At 30.3% G+C, this 23343-nt stretch overlaps 1 protein-coding gene across 1 annotated transcript; it reads left to right on the top strand.

Moving 5' to 3' along the window:
* Positions 1 to 905: 905 nt before the first annotated feature.
* On the top strand, positions 906 to 4406 carry LOC112756109 (uncharacterized). The gene is made up of 3 exons (XM_025804547.3): positions 906 to 1441; positions 1681 to 2373; positions 3637 to 4406. Exons 1-3 carry the CDS (start codon positions 1225 to 1227, stop codon positions 4140 to 4142), a joined length of 1416 nt encoding a protein of 471 aa, XP_025660332.1. The 5' UTR covers positions 906 to 1224; the 3' UTR covers positions 4143 to 4406.
* Positions 4407 to 23343: the final 18937 nt, after the last annotated feature.

Here is a 23343-nt window from a genome sequence, read left to right as displayed (position 1 = left end):
TTATACAAGGAAGCATAGAACTCAAGAAAAAAGCATCCCATTTTCCATTTGGAACTTTGCTATAACTGTAATGCTAACAACAACGCATCATCAACAAAAAGCATCTCACAGCTTTTTTTTTTTTTAAATGTTCCTTTTCTTATATTCCCATCTTATTATCGAAATTCTAAATAATATAGATAGACAAATTTCAGAACATTTAAAAATGAACTTAAATCTCTATTATAATAAATTGATAAGAGGGGGTATTTTAGACATTTGCACTGGTTAATAGTAAATAGAAAGAAGGATGATATCATTTTAGATAAAGTCAATTGAAATCAACTTGAGTTGGTTGAATGGTCAGTTCATTCGTCTGCAAGTACCTGAGATTTGAATTTCGTTTTGTATGTGCAGCAACCAACTTGACGAGAGACCAGACCCTACCCTTAAATGGATTTTAGATAAAAAAAAAATATTAGATCTAAAATCGAATTAGGTGAGGTCGATCCAAGCTAAGATTGGATTTCGTGTTCCTCATTTTACCAATTTTAATCAAAATTGGAGAATTTGAGGTACACATCAATTATACTCCAACACTAAAAAAATAAAAAGAAAAAATATTTTGATAAATAAAACGGTTTTAATTTGTTTTGGGACATAATAATTTTTTTTTTCCATTTCATTTCAGAAAAAATTCCTACAAAATACATCAAAATTTCTTTTATGCTTAATATGAATAAAAAGTTCAGATCTAGTAGTTAGAATTGGGCCACTATCTTAGGTTACATAAACTCTTGGCAATGCTTGCAATGGAGAGAAAGCACATAATAACTCTAATTAGTCCTTATTGAATTTTCTCTCTCCTTTGAAAAAAAAAAGTACAAAAAGATATATAAATTAAGAAAGAAACGCGTTCATTGCTTATTAATGAGGAGTGTTTTGTCGGTTCCAAAATTCAATTAAACTAATATTGTATGGTTTCATTCATACTCCAAGAGAAAAAAAAAAAAAAAAAAACTCAAAGCTTATGTTATGTGGCACTTTGAATGTTTTGTTTGGTAACACCTCCTTTGGCACCATATCCATGCTTTGATTGATTGAAACCATTTCTTTGGTCCACCTTTCACCATACTCCATTGCCCCTTCCTTCATTCATGCTTTTTTAATTTCTTCCTTTTTATATGCAATAAGAACTATATTCTATATGCATATTAAGATATTGAAAAGTGAAGAAAATAAGATATGATCCAATGGATACATGTGGCGGTTTTAGGAGCATCTTTGGGGTGTGTTTCAACCCTTTTCATGGTTTTCATTTGGCGTTGGTGTCATCAAAGAAAAGATCATCATAGAAACTTTGTTGTTGAACCAAAGAGTTTCACTAGAATGGAGACCATTAATCAAGCTGGAATTGATGATGATCACAAGAACAATAGCAGCAAATTCTATGTTTTTCATGGTAAGTAGGTAGTAGTTTGTTATTTTAATTATTCCTAATAGTGCATTATTTCATAGTATACTACGGAAAATGTTTGGTAACCGAAGAAAATCAGCCAAAAACAGCCATAAGTTGCCTTATTTAGCATTCATTAATTGTTGCGACAATTAATGAATGCTAAATAAGCCAAGTTCTGACTTTTTTTTTGTCTCCCTAGTATTACCCGTATACTATATAGTATCTGTTTGTTTATTTTGAAGGTTCGGAAAAAACAAGAACATTGTTCAGTTGGGAAGATCATCCATATCTTGCTGCTGATGCTGTTGAAAATGGATGGTCAAGATTTAATTTCATGGCTCACAAGAGTTACAACATTATTCAATCATCAAGATCAAGATCAACAACAAGTACCCTTTTAGGAGCTTGTGCTGTTGTTGATGATGATGATCATGGAAGAGGGATTGAAATTGAGCCTGAGATAACCTTTGAAGTTTGTCAGGATTCATCTGAGTTTATGCAGAAGATTAGGCTCAATCCTGGTTTGAAGAAGAAAAACTCTGCTTCTATGATGATTATGAGAACTTCTCTACCTTTACCTGGTCCTTGTTTGGGAAACTATGCATTCCCACAAGAAGCATATTTTGAAGTTACAATCTTGTGTTCTTCTTCTTCTTCTTCTTTTGATGATGATTGTAAGAGAAGTAGTGAAGGTGAGAAGACAAAGCTTTTAGTTCAAGATGATGGTTTGAATTGTAAGAAGGGTATTTTGGACAATGTTGATGAAGAAATGATGAGGGTTGAATGTTGCAAGGAGGGTAGAAATGGAAAGATTGGATCTTTGGTGATGTTTTCTTTGGGGCTATCAAGAGGAGGAGGAGATGTTCCTTTGAGAGTTCCTGGGAGCTACCATGGAAGCATAGGCTTCAACTCCAATGGCTCTGTTTTTCTTGATGGTAACTAAATTTATTGGTAGATGCTCCTGTCAAAATATCTTCACACGAAAATGATATTATAAACCGTTAGATTGTTTGACTGAATATGTTTAATTGATCGACAACAGTTCATAATTATTTAATTAAACATATTCAGTCAAACATGTCAAATGATCTAACAGTTTTTAATGTTATTTTTATGTATAGACATATTTATAAGAGTATCTAGCAAATTTGTTTTCAATGTTCTTTTTTAACTCCATGAACATTAGCATATATTTGGCAATTTTTTTTAACTCTTTAAATGTTTGATTTGATACCCTAGAAATGTCAAGAGAAAAAGAAGGTTAATTGAATTCTCTATCATCTTTCTATGTCAATCTGTTACATTACATGTTCACAAGTCACAAAATCATAAAAGTTTGTGTTTTGTGTTGATTTGTTAGAATAGGATAGGCCAGCTAAAGACATATCTCTTATTTTCTCACCCAAAATATCAAATCTTATGAAAAGGCCCACCATGAAGTGTTTCACACTATAATACAATAATACATTGCCATACACTATAACTCTATTATAAGTAGTATCCTATTGGAAACATTTCAAGGGTAGTATCGGTGCATCAGTTATTTTAACCGTTGATCTGAATTATAAAAAATATATATAATATATATTAATTGAAATCAACGGTTAAAACAACTGGCGCAGTTGAAATGTTTTCCATACTATTTATAAGAAAATTGATGATATTTGTAAGTAAGCACTTTTTCTTGCCTTAGTGTACTATTAAGCCAATTCTATGGTGCATCTTGTTTAGCGTCTAATTTTTGCTTAAACTATTTTTTATAATAATTTTAAAATATTTAAAATCTTTTAATTTTATATTTTTAAATTTAAAATTAATTATTTAACGTATTTTAGTAATTAGACAATATCTTTTAGGCATCATAACAAACACTATACTATTAATTCAACACTTTTATATATTTTTATTTAACAGTTTAATTTAAAAAAATAATATGATATCATAATTTGTATGACTAGAAAATTTAGAATTTAATTTTTATTTTTATTTTTCAATTCAAAATAAATTATTATGCGAATAATATTAAATATAATTATTAATGTGTCTCTCTCTCATTGGACATCCTCATGGCTAACCACTAAAAGTTTTATGTATGTTGTTGGTGTTCATTTTCATTGTTTATCTTATAATTTTAAGAAATTTTCTTATTCTATTTTTTTTTTCAAATGCATGTACTTACAAAATAACCATTTGTACAGGAATGAAACTAGTAACTGAGTCCAAGAAGGAAGAAGAAGAAGAATGGATGATAGGAAGTGAGAAAGTAATTGGTTGTGGATTTGATCCAAGGCAAAAACAGGTGTTCTTCACATTAAATTCAGAATTGGTTCATGAAATCCATTGCCAATCAGATGAATTTAGCACTCCACTATATCCAACATTGGCTTCAAATATAGACATTATAGTTTTGATTAATTTTGGACAAAGTTCGTTCAAATATGAACCTGCTAATGCACATAGGACACCAAATCCATGTTTCATGGGCCCAATTGTAAATTCCCATAATGCAAAATTGGGCTATGATGATAGCAAGGAACTCTTCTCCATGGGAAGGATTGATTCTCAGTGGCATAATGGTAAATCTACACCCAAAGGGAATATTATTCCAAATCATGTAGCCTTTGATTTTGACGAGGAATCTGAGGCTGATCTATTTGAAATAGTCTTGGATGATTCTGGAAAATCTCCTAACATAGTTTCATAGACTCTAATTTTTTACAACTTATGTTTTTTTTGTAATATCATCATCTAAAGAGCTTCATATACATGCCACAATTGGTAGTTGTGACACTTCTTTTTTATCATTAATTTTTGTGGAGCCTTTAACTTTGACTAAGTAGTCATGTACATTTTTTTTCCTTGGTGCCTTAGCATATATATATAGCTTCACCTTTTGGAAGAGAATATTTTCATGACTATGTAAATTTTGTATTGGATAAATAATTAAATATATTATATTCTCGGTTCAGTCCTTTTCTTTTAACTTTATAGGAACATTCTCTGTTGGTTCATGGGCATGATTATTGCCAAAAAGGCACCAAGGTAAAAAAAAAATAATAGCAATAATAAGGGAAAAAGATGCATGTTGCTAGATATTTTTTGTTAATAAAATAAATTATTAATAATAAAAGCACAATGCCGTCCAAATAAAAAAAAAATTCATATATATATCAGGGGCAGGCCTGAAAAAAAAATGGCAAATTAAACAAGAAACAAAACAAAGATATATAATTGTTGCTGAGGTAGCTAAGAAATAGCTTTCATCAATCATGGTTGGTCTAAAGAACAATTTCTTATTTCTTTTTAGATTTTATAAGACAGTTCACGTTCAAGGTTCTATTTATTTTCCATTTATAACTAATCATGTGAATGCATAATAGAACCATTGTCATATTTTGGAGTAGATAATATATTATTATATGGTGCATATGGGCATGGCCCAACTTATACTAATAATTGATATCTTATAATAAAATTTGAACGTTCTAAAATGCTAATTGAGTTTTAAATAAATGGATAAAGTATATTTTTTATTTTAATTTTATTTCAAAAGTTTTTTATTTATATCAAATATATTCTTGACAATTAAACATTTTATTAATAATGCATGACAACTATTTTTACGGCTCTTTACTATTTGCTAACCGAGTTCTTCCCACCACATTGGGTCCGAAGGTTTTTGAGCCGAGAAATTGTCCATACGGACGAACTTACATACAAGAAACATTTTTTTGGTCTGGTATGGATGGCCCGTCAATGGAAGAAGTTTCCGGTTAGTGGACCTCACAAGTCGTATTTAAGAATGAAGAGGAAGCTTCAGATAGCACAGAAGCAGCTCCGCCGAATGCGCCGGGAGAGTCACCCGGAGGAAACCCCACACTCCGAGGACCCACCTATGGAGGGCGAAGACGAAGCTGAAGTCGTAAATGAAACTCCGTTGTAGGAACCTGAAGAGGTATCCGAAACTCCGTTGCAGGAACCTTCCAAGCGAGCGCCAAAAATCGCATTCGCGCTCTAGGCCAGGGTATTGTTGCAGTTTACACTACTTTTGAGTTCTGATTACTCAGTTAAATAAAAAAAAATATTTGCGGATTACACAGACTTTGACTATAATATTATACAGTTAAATAAAAAAAATTCTTCAGCTTTGCGTGCTTCTTAGCGGCGGCCAGAATGTTTCTCGGCCTCCGTCTCCATAGGATGTGCTTCTTTAGGTTCTGCTTGGCGTTGTTTATGTGTTTTCCGTGCTTCTTTTAAAATCTTAGTTGCAGAGAAAACATTAGTAACTCTTTTCTTGATGAGTTTTGTTTTATTTTCAATGACTTGTATTTTTAGTTACTAAATTCTTTCTCTAACACATTTTAAATTAAGTTGTAAAAATATATTTAATTATAAATTTATGCTGAAATTAAATTTCATGATGATTAACTAATTAGTTTTCATTTTACTAGTAAATTATTTTCATAAAAATTATTGTTAATTTTGTAAGATTATTCTATAAATAAATTATTTTTTTAAGATAATAAAATGACTTGTCTAGAAATTATAATTTTACTATAATGCAAGTTTTTGTGTTTTTACTGAAAAATTAGAATTTATTTTTAATAAAATGAAAATATCTAATCAAATTCTTATATCTATGTAACTATTTAAAAGGTATTTTTTTTATTTGATTAGTAAATACTTAATTATAATAGGTATAACAATATAATAATATATAATTTAATAATAATAATGTAGTAAAAGCTCATTCAAATTATTAAATATATATCATTTGAACATTATGTAACATAAACGTTTTGATCCGCTTCACCAGTTTTATATTGATCCATAAATAATAATTTGGTCTCCTTAAATAATTGAACATAATATTATTAATTTGTTAAAACCAATATTTTTGTAGGTTGTTCAGAATAAAATCGACCCAAACATAAAAAAAAAACAACTAATGAAACTACCTATTTTAACATTGTCATAGAAAAAATCCAATCAAATAAAAAGGATCCAATCATACAATTAAACTACCATTATATCATGACAATAAACTAAAATATCACCAACTAAAGAGACATATAATAAATATGAAAGAGATCATGCCAAAATTTTAATTATGCTCATGCTATTAACCAATCCACCTTATATCATAATTTAGGAGTGAGCATAGTTGTCAGAATCGAATCGATGATCAAGTCACTGGATCACTGGGTCATTGGTTCAACCGGTAGATCACTGGTTGAACCGATTGACCCGATCTTATGTAAATAAAAAACAAAACATAGTAAAAAATTTAAAATTAAAATTTAAAATACATATTTTCACTAACGTTTTAAAAATATCTAGTTATTCTAAAACAATATGAAATAGGAACAATAAGTATTTTGTTAATTTTATTCTATCATAAATATTTTTATTTTATTTTTATATTAAAATAACTATTATTTTTGAATTTCAATAATTTATTAATTAGTTTATATCTATTATACTATTATATACTACAAGTATTTATTGAAAAATAATGTTAATAGATATTATATAATTATAAAAAAACAAGTGAGTTTATAATTATTGTTAAACAAAAATATAATTAATTTAAGAATGAATGAGTTTATAACTAAAATTAAAATAAATTAAATAGAAGTAAATTACTTGGTAAAAGATATTTATATATATTAATTTGTATATATATTAATAATAAGTTTAATAGCCTGGTGGTTGTGAGTATCATTTTTTTCCATCATGAGGGGGTTCGAACCCTATCTTCCACATTTTGAAAAAATTTTGAAACTCAATCGGTTCGGTCGAACCGGCCTTATCGGTTTTGACCGGTTCACCCCAAATTTGACCGGTTTGCACCGCTTCATTGCCTTATGTGGTTTGATCATTGGACCGGTCTAGAATCCGATTCATTGGTTTTTCAGTCGAATCGGTCAGTTCGGTCCGATCCGATTTTAATAACAATAGAGGTAAACACGGGTTGCGTTGGTTCAAGTTTAGGGTGAAATTAGAATCGATCAAATTGAATTATAATTGGTTCGGTTTGGTTTGAATTTACATTTTTTTAATGTATATACCCGAACCAAACCAAATCGATTAAAAACGGATTGGTTCGGTTCGGATAATTTGGTACCTAATGATACAGAAATTTATAAAAAAAAAAATAAAAAAACAAAATTTGGTACCCAGCATCGTCTCAAACAATTTCCAAATGACCAAAAAAAAAAAAGCATATATGAATCTCTGTTGTCCTTGATAAAGATTTAGCTATAAACATAGAGAACTTCCCAATATAATCAAATAATAATATGATTTATAAGTTTAGGTGGTAAATGAAATATTGACTAACCAATGAGTTATAGCTCAAATGGCATAGTCTCCCCATACTCAATTAAGAGGTTGCGGGTTCGAGTCTCCTATCTTTAGTAAAAAAAAAAAATGAAATATTGACTAATGAAATTTAATAACACAATCAAAACATGCAAGTGTATCAATCCTTCGCTATACATGTCAAAGTCCAATAAAGAAACCACACCAAAAGTTTGAGCAATCAAACGTGTGTGCCTCACAAATCACTATCTCAAAAATAATATTAATATTTAACTAATTATCCTACAAGCTTTTCTAAATTGATCTTCATGACCCTCACTAACATAACCTTTTAAAGCATTTAATTTGTACATACCTTTCAAAAATCATTATTTAAGAGGGTATATATCATGTACACATTTATTTTTTTAAGAAAAAAAATAATATTATCATATTATGTGTGAAACAGTTTCACCTCACATTAAAAAAAAAAATTATTTTATTTAATATTTACTAATTATTATAACAATTAATAAATACTAAATAAAATAAATTCTACTATTTTTTATTAATTTTTTTGTTACCAAACATTTTTAAATTCCTATTTAGTATGTACACTATAACATAATTTGTTGATAGGTAATAGAATACCTCAATTTTTTGATCGGCAATAGAATAACTCAAGTTTTTTTTTTACTCTTTTTGTTTCATATTAAGTGACTCTTTTTATTTTTATTTTTTGTTACAAATTAAGTATTGCTTTTTAATTTCAAAAAGTCATTAATTAATTTTTACTTATTATACCCTCTACAATCAAAATAGAAAGAGAACGCTAAAAGCCTAAAAAATCAATATAAGAGAAAATAGTATTAAGCATATTTGAGTCTTTCTCTTTTAATTATTTATATTTTTAATAATTATTTTAATAGTTGTACACAACTAAAAAGAGACACTTAATACGCAAAAGGAGTAAGATTTGTGTGAGATTTATCACCTTATTATACCAATGTGACTCCCACTTTAAATATGACCTACACTCCATCCTAGGGTGACAAAAATTCAGTCACAAACATTTCTCATTCATCATAATACCAAAAAACACAATCTTTAGCATCATATTGTAACTCATATCCCAGCATGGTTTCCAAAATAGTGAAATACAACTAAAGGCCCTGTTCATGATGATAATAAGCTAAGGTAGGAAAGTAGGAAACTAATGATTAATTAGGTCTTTAGGCTGCGTTTGTTTATAGAGACAGGACACTGAGACAGGGACACAGAGACACAAAATCATGCTTGATAGGAAAGACATGGACAAAGACAATGTGTCCAGAGACTGAATTAGTGTATTTTGTGTCCATCCTGACAGGAAGGATACGGAGACACTAACAAGAGATACAACTTATTTTTCATTTTTTCTTTCTAATTCTTGATAATTTTTCATAATTATATATTTTATTATTATATTTTACATCTCAAATATTTTGAATGAAAAAAAATGAGAATAAATTGAATTTTCATAATTTGTTCTAATTTATTACCAAACAGAATACAAGAATACAAAATTTTGTATCTCTGACCATCAATGTCTTGTCCTATCCTATTCTCACTGTCTTGTCTTGTCCTGTTCTCAAAAACAAACGCAGCCTAAATTCACTTAACATATCAAAGCTAATAAAGTAATTTAAACTTCAAAATCACATAACAAAACCAAACAAGATGCTAAATAGTAGGTGGATATTGTTTGGCCTGAAGTTGCACCCTTCTCTTATATTCAGCAGGATCTTGCATTTCAAAGCAACATTGTTAAACAGCTCTTTTGACAACAAACTAAGCATCAGAGTAAATACTACATAACATAGTAGAATGGCAATACAACAAGGACACCTATACGGTTCGTTTCGTTAAGCATTTCGTTGCATTTTGCAATTGAATTACAAATATTTCTTAGATTCTTGTTCTTTATTCTTAGCGGCCAAACATATGGACAAAAAGAAAGAAAGAAAGTTGGAATAGTGCCTCTTATTATAAAAACAGTAGAATTTCGTCTCAAATAGTTTAGACATATGAAAAAATGATTGATTATCTTATTAGGACACTGAATAAGATAGAAAATACACAAGTAGCCAACGGTAAAAAAAATTATACAGAAAATGGACAAAGTCAAAGGAAATCTATGTATAAATGGTCTCACTATAAATATAATGCTTGATGAAACATAATGGCTGCCGTTTAATTGGCAACACCAGCTAGTATAAGAATGCTTTATTTTTTATTGTTATTTAGGAGTGAGCACGGATCGGTTTGGTTCGGGTTTAAAGTGAAATTAGAATCGAACCGATCAAAATGTAATTGGTTTGGTTTGATTTGGATTTGTATTTTTTTGTGCATGTACTCGAACCAAACCAAACCGATTAAAAACAGATTGGTTCAGTTCGGGTAATTGGGTACCCGATGATTTTGAAATTCATAAAAAAAACCAAATTTTTATCTTAAAAATTCAACAAGTACAATAAACATGTAACATTAATATAAATAATCTAAACATGTTAAATACCAAATACATTAAAAACTAAATTCATTAAAATCTAAACATATTAATAGTGAATAATCTCACTAAAAGCCATATATATTTTTTTATTTAATTAATATATGATCAGATTCACGGGTTGGTTTGGATTCCGCACCCCAAAATGGATACACAAATCAATCACTAACAAAGGTCATTGGTTTGGTTCGAGTTGAACCCGATTACCCGTTAGTTTCATAACCAATTTAATTGATTCGGTTTGGATTCAGACAGGTAATCGGATACCCTCTACCCGTGCTCACCCCTATTGTTATTGTTGTTGTTGTTTTGTATTACTAGTATTTCTTGAGAGATAATTCCGTAACAAGATAGCTAAGTAACTATATTGCACAATTAGAAAACTTTAATATTTCACCAAAAACAATAAGCATAAGAGATCATTTCAATACACAAAGGTAATCTCACAAGAATCGAATCAAACATCAAACATTAATAAAACATGAAACATGAACAAGATTAAGGCCAGTAACTAACACTTACTCCTTTTATATATATATATATATATTAACATTCGATACCAAATTAAAAAATTTTAAAGAGAGTCTTTCCATTTTCTAAAAAACAGAGAGATTATCTCGTTTTACCACCCCTTTTTAAGATTTAAAAAACCAAACACTAATTACCAATTACCTCTTCTGTGAATATTAGAGCTACTACTCAGTCCCAAAAAATTTATCCAAATCAAACTCAACTTGCAAGCTAAAATCATCAAGAAAAGGTCAACTAAGGGTTTTGAAACTTAGAATCTATTAATGTTATAAGTATGATGAGTGCATGAAGTTAGTCACACATCAAAAAAAGTAAGGAAGAGTGAAGAGTTTATAAGATGAGAGACCTATTAACTTACTACCTTAAGGTTTTGAGTTGGATGTGGTATTTTCTCATTATCTTGTTTGATTCCTCCGAAAAATCTCTCCAGTAATAGAGAACTTTCAGTTTTTTTTTCAAAAAAAAAAAAAAATACAAACTAAATCAAGAAGCTCAATAGCTAAAGTGGTGTTTGGTTTGAGGAAAAGTTTTTTTGTTTTTATTTTTATTTTTTATTTTTTGAAAATTGTTTTTGTTTTCAAATTTTTATATTTTAAGAAATATGTTTGTTTTGATTATTGTTTTCAATTTTTTAAAAAATATGATAACACTGAAAACATGTTTGGTTTGATTGTTTTTAATATATTAAAAAATTTTAAAATAATATTATATGAACAAATGAATAAATAGGCATGCATAATGTCATAGTCATTAAAAATTTATTCTTTGTAAAATGTCATAGTCATGTATAAATCCATTTTATTCTTTTTAAACTTCATGTAGTTCTTTCGTAAGTATAAATACCATTAGCAAATAAACTAAAACTTTGACACAAAAATGCAAGCAATTTTTTAAATTAGTTACTAATAAAATAGCCAAAACTCAATTGTAGATTATACTTTTTTTTTTTTAGCCTAGTTATACCGTAAATGATATTCTTTCTTTAGTCTAGTTATACAATAATGTTTTCCAACAATTGTAGTCAGTTCATTATTTATTTCTTTCCAAATTGTTGCCTCAATAGTCATCAGTTCATAATGTTACATGTAACTGTTAGGCTATTAGCAATAGAAGTAGAATTTAAACAAAACCTAACCTCTTAAAAAAATTAACACAATACTAAAAAAATTAGTAGAAACCAAAATCTCCAAAACTGCAATTTGAAAACAGAAACATATGGACAAAAAGAATGTTTCATTTCCTCAAAAAAAAATTTATCACAATGTTCTCTTTTTTTTTAGTCTGTAGTTCTTCTAGTAAAAATTAAAGCACTAATTCTATACTCTCGTTAAAAATTAAAGCACTAATTCTATACTCTGGTTACTTTTTTTTTTCAATTTATGAACCCGCATTCTTTAGAAGTGTTTTTGCTCTAAATTGAAATGATAATAATGATGTAAATATAAATTCAGAGGATAAATAAAATTTAAAAGAAAAATAAAGATTTGAAGAAAAAATTAGAATTAAGTGTATAAATTATAATTAACGATTATAGTAAATGATATTTTTGGTAAAAAAAAAACAAAACTTTTTTGTTTTTATTCTTTAAAATTGTAACATATTGTTGGCATTAAGAAAATAAATAATTTATTTTTTTAAAAAAATATTATCTTTAAAAAATATATTTAAACATATTTAAAATTCAATAAAAATATCTTATTTAAAAAAAATTTTTTAAAAATAATATTTTTTTATCTAATAAAATTCTACAATCATTTATATAAGTTAAAGAAAATAAAATTATAAAAAATTAGAATAAATCCAAATCTTTGTAACAATTCTTCTTGATATCATTAAATATTAATTGACTTCACAACTTATAATTTAATTTGTAAAATTAAAAAATCTACAGAAAGATATAATATATACGTTATTTGATTTAATTATAACATAAATTATATCAAAATTAGCTATTTTCCTTTTTACATACACTCCATATGACCATATAGGAGGATACATCTATTTCTAGTTTTTGGACATTACATCGTAAAAAAAGGTCTCTATGTATTTTAAAATTCTTGAATAGAGAATGTGTGAATACGGATTAAAAGAGTGGCAAGATTTCAAAGATTAAGGTTCAGCAGCTCAAAACTAAGTTTAAATCAATCAGAAAATAAGGTATTACAGCATCTGATTACTTACAAAAGAGAAGAAATGTTGTTGATGCACTTGCTGACATTGGCTACACACTTTCATTGGAGGATCATATATTCTGCTATCACTGATGGTTTAATAGAAGATTATGCCTGTACATATCTTTAGTTATGACTAAATCAGATACTGAGACATTGTTATTTGCTCACGAAGACATGATAGAAAGGTTTAGGAAAATAGATTTGGGATCCATACAAGCAAATTATGCTCAATCAAACTATCAATTTTCTAAAGAACCATCTTCATCTAATCTTGGAGGAAGGAGAGGCAGAGGTGGAGGAGTTTCAACTCTGATCAAAGGCCTTTGTGCCAAGTTTGTGGCAAAATTGGCCATACGACCATTTCTTGCTTCCATCGATTTGATCAGACCTATATACAGATTCCAACTAATTCAAGAACTCCACCACAAGAAGCAAACAGTCCACAACCACCTCCTTCTAGCTATCATAATTCAATTGTAGAAAATGTAACCTAGTTCTAGGCCCTGATTGTTTTCTGAGAACATTTCTAATAATCAATTTTCGTCAAATTCCTTGTAATTGTTCTTGGTATATGCAGAGAATATGAGAATATGCAGAGTGTTTTGATTCTTTTTAGTCCATGTCTTGCATTTCCGAATTGCTTCCATTTCTCTGTCCACAGCCTCTTTCCAATGTTTACATTTTATGGTTTGGTGTCCTGTAGAAGGAACTTTATTAATCAGATCAATTGCTTTAGTTGTTATAGTCAGAAACGTTTGGTATTTGGTGATTCCAAATTTGGTATTTGGTATTTTGTTTGTCTCAACTTTTGGGGGAGAGGTTTTTGGTATAGAGAGTAAATGGATTTCAATTACAGATATGGGAATTGGTGATGAATGAAAAAAAGGATTAGGTGTGGTGGCTGAGTGTCGGTTATTAAAGGATGTACTTGTTGAAGGGGATGATGGTGTGAGATTGGTGGCACTAGGACCTATACACAGATTCCAGCTAATTCAAGAACTCCACCACAACAAGCAAACAGTCCACAACCACCTCCTTCTAGCTATCATTATCTCAATGCCTAACAATTGAATCTATAATCTTAATCGTTTTCTTTCTAATCCAATTCAATTGTCTAAAACTGTTCTTCCCGTTATGAACCTGTGTAATATTCCTGCTTCTCAAAAGTCAATAAATCCAAGTTTATGTCGGTTTTTTTTGTGAGCCTAAGATGCATTTACTCTCATTTGCTACTGATAATTATAACTTTGAAGCTCCTCTTGATATGATTTATTCTGATCTATGGGATCCTGCCCCAATTACTTCTTTTTATGGTTTTAGTTATTATATATCCTTCATTGATGCATATACTAGGTACACATGTATTTATTTGTTGCATACAAAATCTCAAGCTTTTAAGTTTCATTCAATTTAAAAATGAAATTGAAAGACATACTGGATTTAAAATTGAAGGTTTACATACTGATCATGGAATAGAATACTTATCTCAAGAGTTTAGTAATTTTCTGGTTAACAATGGCATTGTACATCGCTTCTCCTGCCCTTATATACACCAGCAAGATGGAAGGGCAGAAAGAAAACATAAGCATGTCACTGAAATGGGACTTGCCATGCTTGCCACTGCATCCTTACCATTATTACACTGGAATGATGTATTTTTAGCTGCAGCATATACTATAAATAGATTACCTTCCAAAATTGTTAATCACATGTCACCTTATCAATTACTACATAAACAAAAACCAGATTACAATTTTTTAAAAACATTTGGGTGTGCTTGTTATCCCTGCCTTAAGCCGTATAATTCTACAAAGTTTGCATATAAATCTTCTCTGTCAGTGTTTCTTGGTTATGCTCCACATCATAATGGGTATAATAAATGCTTAACTTCTAATGATAAAATTGTGATTTCAAGGCATGTTTTGTTTGATGAAACTAAATTTCCTTATCATGAATTATTCGAAGCAGATTCTCCATCTCCAACTTACAATCAATTTCCTCGTACTATTTTAACTTTTCCTCATTTCACTACTATATCATCTCATAACACAAGTCAAAATTCTACATCTACTGTAACACCTTAATATTTTTAAATCAAATTTAAGTCTTATTTAAATTATATTGATAGTTGATTTTTAAATCTTGCGATTTTTTTTAAATATAAAATATTTATAGAAAATAGTTTATATATATAAAAGTAGTTAATAACTAGTTTTTATTAAAATTGTTATTAGTTGAAAAATAAAGTGGAACTAGAAATACTAACATAAAAAATAGACATGCTAAAAAATAAAGGCATAAACAATAACAAATTTTACTCATATCAAATAATCATAAAAAAGAAATATCAAATCACAATTGCAATCACTCAATAAAGATAAAACAAGATATATAGAAAATTCTAATTCTCTTAATTTGTCTAAATATAACTAAAACAATCGTCTATTCTTCCTTCTTAAGATAAACGCTTAATGTTTTGTATCTACGTTCTTGATATCTTGTTCCTAACAGTGCACTTGTCTTTCCTCCTCAACCGAGCAGCGTATTACTTTGTACTGCATCGTTCCTAAAGATAGTACAGAAAGGAGGTGAGAAACAAAAGTTTCTCAATAGTTTTTCTATATAGTGTCATCGTATCCATCTCCAGCCACTTTGAATTTTAAAATAAAAATAATGATGATGTAATCTTGTTCAATTATTATTTTCAAAAGTTTTCGCTAGTCGGAGTGGTTTGACTTTTAGATGCTTCTCATTTACTTATGTTATAACACGTGACTCGTAACAAAATGCCTATAATGTTAAAAGATATAGAATGCAAACTCATAAACCCTGATTTGATGTTTTCGTAAGTCATAAAGCAAGGCAAAATAAATAAGAGAAGAATAATAACATTGACATAGATAAATCAAATAAAAAGAATCTTTGAATAAAATAAGAAAATTAAACAGAATCATATATAAATCAAATAGAGAAGATCTTTGGATAAAAGAGCGATCTTTGAGTGAAATAAGAAAAATAAACATAATCACAAATCAATTAAAAAGGATTCTTGAAGAAAAGAACGATCTTTGAATGAAATAATAAACATAATCATAAATCAAACAAAAAGATAAAAGAAGAACAATCATAATCGCATTTTTTATTGTACTATTAGTTACTTTTTTTCGTAACTTTTATGGAAGGTATTGAGTTCAAATCGGTATAAAAAGTGGGAATCTCCTTCCCTTATCGAAGGTTATTATCTCAAACGTTTTGTCGATCACTTTTCCTTATCAAAGAATTATCTCGATCGATCACCTTTTTTATCGAAGGATCATATCAATATCTTGTCTTTTAGGATCACCTTCCTTATTAAAAGATCATTCCTCATTTCAATTTACAATCAAAGTTGTTTAAACATATACGAAAAGAGAGTTATTTATTTTGGTTCGGGCACCCTCTGCTCCCTCCTTTTATGTGTGCAAGTTTGTTCTCTTAATTATTTTATTAATTTGTACTTAATTTGATTTAGATTTACATGTTTAGTTTCTTTTGCTTTTTTTTTTCCCCAGTTTTTTCTTATTATCACTGTTGCCAATGATGAATCCAAAAAATTTTAGTAGTGGGGGCAAAATTTATATAACGTGATAATAATTTTTATAATAAAAATAATATGTGTATCTAAAAAATTAAATATTAAATTATCTATTAACCATTATATATCTGTGTATAAATACATGTATTGTTTAACTTATTTTTAATATGTATTTTATATTTTAATATATATTTTATATAGATAATTATTTTTAATATACATATAACAAGATTATTGTTATGATTATATTTTGTTATTGTAAAATATGATTAGTTTTCAAAATATCTAATATACAAATTAAAACACTAAAATAGTAATTTAAATAATAATATATAATTTAAAATTATATTGTTTTAGGTTTTATATTTTTAAAAAATTAATTAATTTTCTCTTAACACTACCATCAAAATTTCTCTCTTTTCATATATATTACTAAACAATTATTTAAAAATTTACTTTCCAACACAATTAGAAGCCGACTCTTATTGATATTCATAGTTAAAAAAGTTCTCTCAATTAATACAGTTACTATGCAAAAATAAAGCTAATTTGAAAAGAAAATAAATAATATTCTTTTGAGTTAATTTTTAAAAAAGACACTAATTTCGTTTAAATCTGAGAATTGATCATTCTAACGAATATCTAATATAAAATTTTTAAATTAATGATTAAGTACCAAAAGTTGAGTAAAAATTATTGTGGGATCAAATTTAATAATATAATAAAAACAAATAAATATTATTATCATATACTACTAAAAAAATTCTAAATTATAGTGGGGGCACTTGCCCCCACACCACTACCCTTGGAAGTGTCCCTGGCTGCTGCCATTTGTTTTAGTTTGAATTTATTAAAGGGGAAAAATGTAAAAGGCAGGCGTGGGGTTTTGAGGCTGATGGAAAACGGCCATATTGGCATGGGATTGGTAGTTGGTACTTTGGCTACAGTTGAAGAAAGGGAATTTCTCCTAAAGACATTCATCAATATACTAGAAAAATTCGTCATTAGCAACACTAATTTTTACAAATATAAAATCCTTATAGGAAGACCATACAAGCTAAAAATAGCTCGATTAGGGACACTGACTAGATTCAACCAGCAACCTCTTTTAACCCCTTTACATTGGAAAAGTACAAAAAACACTTTTAGCGATGGCTCAACTTCTAGATAATCCATTAAAATTTCAAATGCTCTAACAAACGTCCAAGAGTTAGGATGTAACTGAGATGGTGTGCACTTAAACTACATCAATATCCTACGCTCAAACTCAGAAAACGAAAATTTCACCCCCAAATCAACGAAAACACAACTATATATGAAGAAATACTCGAACCCCTTACCACGGTCATAAACACGGTCAACGGCACTACAAGGCAAAAACCTAAGATTAATACCACTACCTTCCCTAACCCATGACGATACCGAGCCTAGCAAAGACACGCTCTGCTCATCATCGAAATCAGAAGTGTAAGCTTTCACCGACTCCACTACCTAGGAAAAAGGGTCGTTAGAGTCCCAAACCCAAACTTTCTCCACAATCTTATCTTTCTCATCATCAACCTCTTTTTTTCCCCTACCCCTAACAGCCATCCCCACCATAACCCGTTTTGCTTTCTCCATTTCACAAGCAAAAGGAAAAGCAGTAAAAAAAGAGACCAAGTCAAAGAAATGACTAACCTTTCTTACTCATCTTCAGCAAAACAAATCCAATATTGTAAAAACCTAACACAAAAATTCGAAGAGATAACTAAAAACTACCCACTATCCTACCACTTCCACTCAGCAAACCCGCAACAAACCCCATCTATTGATACAAAAGGGTGCACCACAAATCAATGGTTACTATCCACCACCGCTTCGTTACCCAATAAACATTAAATGCACCTGTCTTTTCCAAAAACACCTTCTCTTTCTTCCAAAGCAAAAAACCTTTCGAATCCAATTTAATCGCCAAAAAACATCAGCCAACCCTCATGTTTTTCAAAATTTGCAATAATCAAGTTGAGCTTGGGGGCTTCGACCACTTCTGATTCTGAGCTATGCCTTTGAAGCTCAACCTGTTATACCTCAGTTCTTCAAACAGGTTTAGCTTGGGGGCTATGATCCGTTACCAAAACTGACCTAACAGCTCGGAATCAAACGTCCGCAAATCCCTCTAAGTGAACCATCACCACAAATCCCAACTATCAAAGCACTAATAGAAGACTCCATCAAAGTAGCAGCAGAGATACGAATAATAAACCTGATACGAATAACAAATCTCACAACAACTCAATATATATACTAGTAAGCTACTAAGCTAGAAGTACGCAATTCATTCCATTTTACTTTGAATACTCTCACACTCATACTCACTTGAGCGTCGGAGTCCCTTTGCAGTGTAGAACCTATGCACAATTACTCAAGAGGGGGGGTGAATTGAGTATTGCAACAACAATGAATCTTTTTGCGGAAGTTAAAGACAATATACAAAAATGTTATTGTACTAGTATTTTTCCAAGAGCTTAACTCAATTGCTAAGCATTTATAAGGAGCTTTTACTTTCCAATAGACACCAACTCAAATAAATTGATCAAGCTTTTCACCAATCGGACTTAAGCCATTCCTTAAGTACTTACGAAGCTACTTTTCGATCACAATTTATTTGCTCAAAGATAAAAGACAATAATATAGAAGAGATGAGTTTAGAGAGATGCAAACGCTATTTATAGTGGTTCGGCACAATCCTTGTCCTACGTCCACTTTCTTTCTCAATCGCTATTGAGAAGTTCCACTATTGCCAAGCTTCAAGGTGCTCGCGCAAAACCTTTTACAATCCGAGTCCTTAGTTTCTAACACCTCACGGTATATGATCACCACTCGTATACTAACCCACTCCACTTAGAGACTCCTTCTCTAAGATTTGCCTTGAGTACTTAGTATACTTCTTTGGTATCCTCACCGACTATAGTGTTTATAACTCTTGACTCAACCTTGGAGATCACACTCCAATTTACAAAGTGTTACAAGAAAACAATTCTCAAAGAATTGTTGAGATGAAATGAGTACTCTCTAGAAGAGTGTATGATTACAAGTTTAGTACTATTGAACCAATTGATATTGCTCTCTCAAATTGTGTATTATAACACCTTAAAAATGTGTAGAATGAAAGAATATGAACAAGATAGTTTGCAAATACTCACATGTTTGAAATAAGGCTTTAATCCATCTATTTATAGACTTCCCAAACCTTAAAAACGTTTGGGAGTTAATGGGATGAAGCCGTTTTGTTAAAACTAGCCGTTTTTTTATGTTTTTGAATCATTTGCATCGATGCATAACACTTTGCATCGATGCAAATGTGTCTTTGAAGCTGAAATTTGAATTTTCAGCTAGGTTGCATCGATGCAAACATCTTTGCATCGATGCAACAAGTCGTTGCATGCTTTGCATCGATGCAAGATGAGTGTGCATCGATGCAAACCTTAAAGAATGGCTTAAAATCACTTCAAACTACTTAGGATTGATCTCAAACTTGTTGGAGTCAATTCCTATGCTTTTGTACCTTTGAAAACAAGTTTTTAAACCATTTGGCTAGCATCGAATTGCAAGATGTGCATCAAAACATTTTGTGAGTGTGTGTTGAGAGATTTAGCAATTGGTTCTTAACAAGAAGTTACCTAAGTCCTAAGACACTATACTTGTCTTCAAATGTTGTGGACTTGAGTTTCTTGTTGTTGTTGTGTTGCTTTCAACTCTTCATTCCTCAACGTTGAATGTTGGTTGATCTTTCAATATGCTTGTTCATTCAAGTTGTTTGTTGGTTTGTCTTTCATGTCGTTTGTTGGTTTGTCATTCATCAAAACCTATGAATACAAACTTCGCATACAAGCAACATGATTTACAATTTCCCCCTTTTTGATAATGACAAACCAATTTTGAGGATATGCATTTATAAATGATTTTGAAAGCAACAATAATGCACTTTGTTTTATAGAAAGCTTTGGAGAAGACTTCACAAAAAAAAAAATTTGCAGGAGTTCCCCCTAAATATGTGCATTTGTTCCCTTAATGGGCGTTTATCAAAGAAAACAATTTAGATATCAAAGTTTTTGCTTAGCGGAAGTCTTTTTGAAAACATTGTTTCGCAAACTTATTTCTTCTTTTCAAATCCTTAAACTTCTTCTTTTTCAAAAGTTTAAAATTTCAAATATCCTCAAACTTCTCTTCCCCCTTTTGACATTATCAAAAAGAAAGGATTTTGAAATGTGTCATAGAAGCATGCATAGAACAATGAAAATAGATATTTCCCCCTTTCAAAAGAATTTGATTTTCTCTTTTTATATATAAAAGAAGCATGCATAATTCCCCCTAAATAAGTGAAATATATTGAAGCATGCTCATTAACTTAAAATAGGGGTACCAAGCCTATTTTGAGTTGTTCACCAAATAAGCATACAAGCATTAGTTATTAAACAAAATTATGAAGAGCATATCAAAATATTAAAACCATAATAGAAATCCTTAGCTTACTAGTAGTTAGTTTAACAATTCATATAATGAAATAAACATAAAGCAATAAAAAGTGACTTGATGAAGAGGAGACAATCAATCTTGGTCTTCATCATCATCAGTGTCCTCTTCATATGGTAGGTGGATCCCGAAATGCTCATATAAGTCATCAATACGACGATCCAAGCGACCCGTGCGACGATCTACACAAGACACACGACGATTAAGTGCTTCAAGTTGCCTACCATGCTCTACGTCAATCCTTTGGATGTTTTGGTTGATGGATTGTAATTCTCTCATTATATCAACCAAGGAGGGTGGTTCTTGAGCTTGAGGTGCTTGTGGAGGAGCTTCCTCTTGAGGACCTTGTTCATCAACATTTCTTCTTCCCATTTTGTTGAGAATATGAGTGTTGATACAAGATTGAGGTGGTACTTCCTTGGTAATCTCATTTGATACATCAATACCAACATAATCAAAGACTTTAGACCATAGGCAAAGGAATCCTAATCCACCATTCCTATCCTTCATCTTGAGCCTAACCATATGTTGTATTATAAAGTATGGCCAATTAATCTTAATTCCATTCATCATAGCCCACATGACAATCAAATCTTCATCATTTACATTCGCATGCCCGGATATTCTAGGTTGCAATACATAGGTGACTAGATATAACAAAGTTCTATGTTCCGCACTCATTGAATTGCAACTAATTTTGGAATGAGCTCCTTGTACAAGATTGAACAAATGCATGGCATTGTCCTTTGAATAACCCCATTCATCAATTGGGGTTTTACCACCTTGAAACAAGTCACCTTGATTTGGCAGCTCCCAAATGGTGGCTAACTCATCACCATCTAGCCTATAATCCTTTCTTCCTATCTTGAAGAATAATGTGAAACTTGATTCATCTTCCTCATCAATCTCAATCATGAGTGTACTATAGGCTATGGCAACTAAATCCGGATAAAATTTACTCTTAATTTGAACAAAATCCATGAGACCTTGATGAACTAGAATAGCCTTAAGAGTATCAAAGTTATGAATGACAAGAAGGGTCGGATCCAAATACCTCGGAGGAATTTCCTTTCTTCCGGCGAGCCTTGCCTCATAGAATTGAAGATCTTCATTAGAAGCAAAGTACCTTGCCAAAGGATGATTATTTGGAGGTGGAACCACACTTGAAGAACCTTTTGACTTCTTGACGGTTCTCTTGATTCTAGGCATTGTGGATGATTTTGTTTTATGGGTTTTGTAGAGGAGAATGTGGGGACTTCAAATATGTAATTTGTTTGTAGTGGGTATCTAAGTTTTGTGATTTGTATGAAGCTATATGTGAGCTTGTTTTGGAGGTAATGGAGGTTTGGAGATGGAGATATGAGTTGTGAGGTTGAAGATGATGAAAAAAGGGGGGTTTTGTTGCACAAAAATGCCAAATTTACGTGTTTTTATGTAATTTGGTCTTGTTTGCATCGATGCAATGGGCTTTGCATCGATGCACATAGCACGTCGTGTGCTTTGCATCGATGCAAAGCTTGGTTGCATCGATGCAACATGCATCATTTTGCCCAAAATCACCAAATTTTCATCCTTTGGTGGTTCTTTCTTCAATCCTTTGAGTTCCATCATGTATATACTCATTTAAATTATTATAAACTTCAATTTGTTGATCCTCCATTGTTTATAATCTTCAAATTCTTCAATCTACCTCAAGATTGATCACTCATTCATCAACTCATAAACCTACAAAACAATGGCTAATTGGATATCTCCAATGCTTAAGTTAGTAAGAGATAAAATAGCAATATAAACACAATGAATTCAAACAAATCATATTAGATTAGAATCCAAGATACCAAGTTCATTTCGGATGTTAAAAAAACTTTCTTTACATAAAGGTTTAGTGAAGATGTCCGCTAGTTGTTTACTAGTTTCGACAAATTCAATAACCACATCACCCTTTTCAACATGGTCTCTTATGAAGTGATGTCTAATCTCAATATGCTTGGTTCTTGAATGTTGAACCGGATTCTTGGTTAAATTTATTGCACTAGTATTATCACATTTGATAGGAATGTGATCAAGCATGAGTCCATAGTCCACAAGTTGTTGTTTCATCCATAAAATTTGGGCGCAACAACTACCGGCGGCTACATACTCGGCTTCGGCGGTAGATAAGGCTACACTTACTTGTTTCTTGCTATGCCATGAAACAAGAGAGTTTCCTAGCAAGTGACAAGTGCCGCTAGTGCTTTTCCTATCCAATTTGCAACCGGCAAAA

This window comes from Arachis hypogaea, chromosome 6, assembly GCF_003086295.3.
Source record: "Arachis hypogaea cultivar Tifrunner chromosome 6, arahy.Tifrunner.gnm2.J5K5, whole genome shotgun sequence".
Lineage (NCBI taxonomy): Eukaryota > Viridiplantae > Streptophyta > Magnoliopsida > Fabales > Fabaceae > Arachis > Arachis hypogaea.
This window is presented reverse-complemented; position numbering and strand designations above follow the sequence as displayed.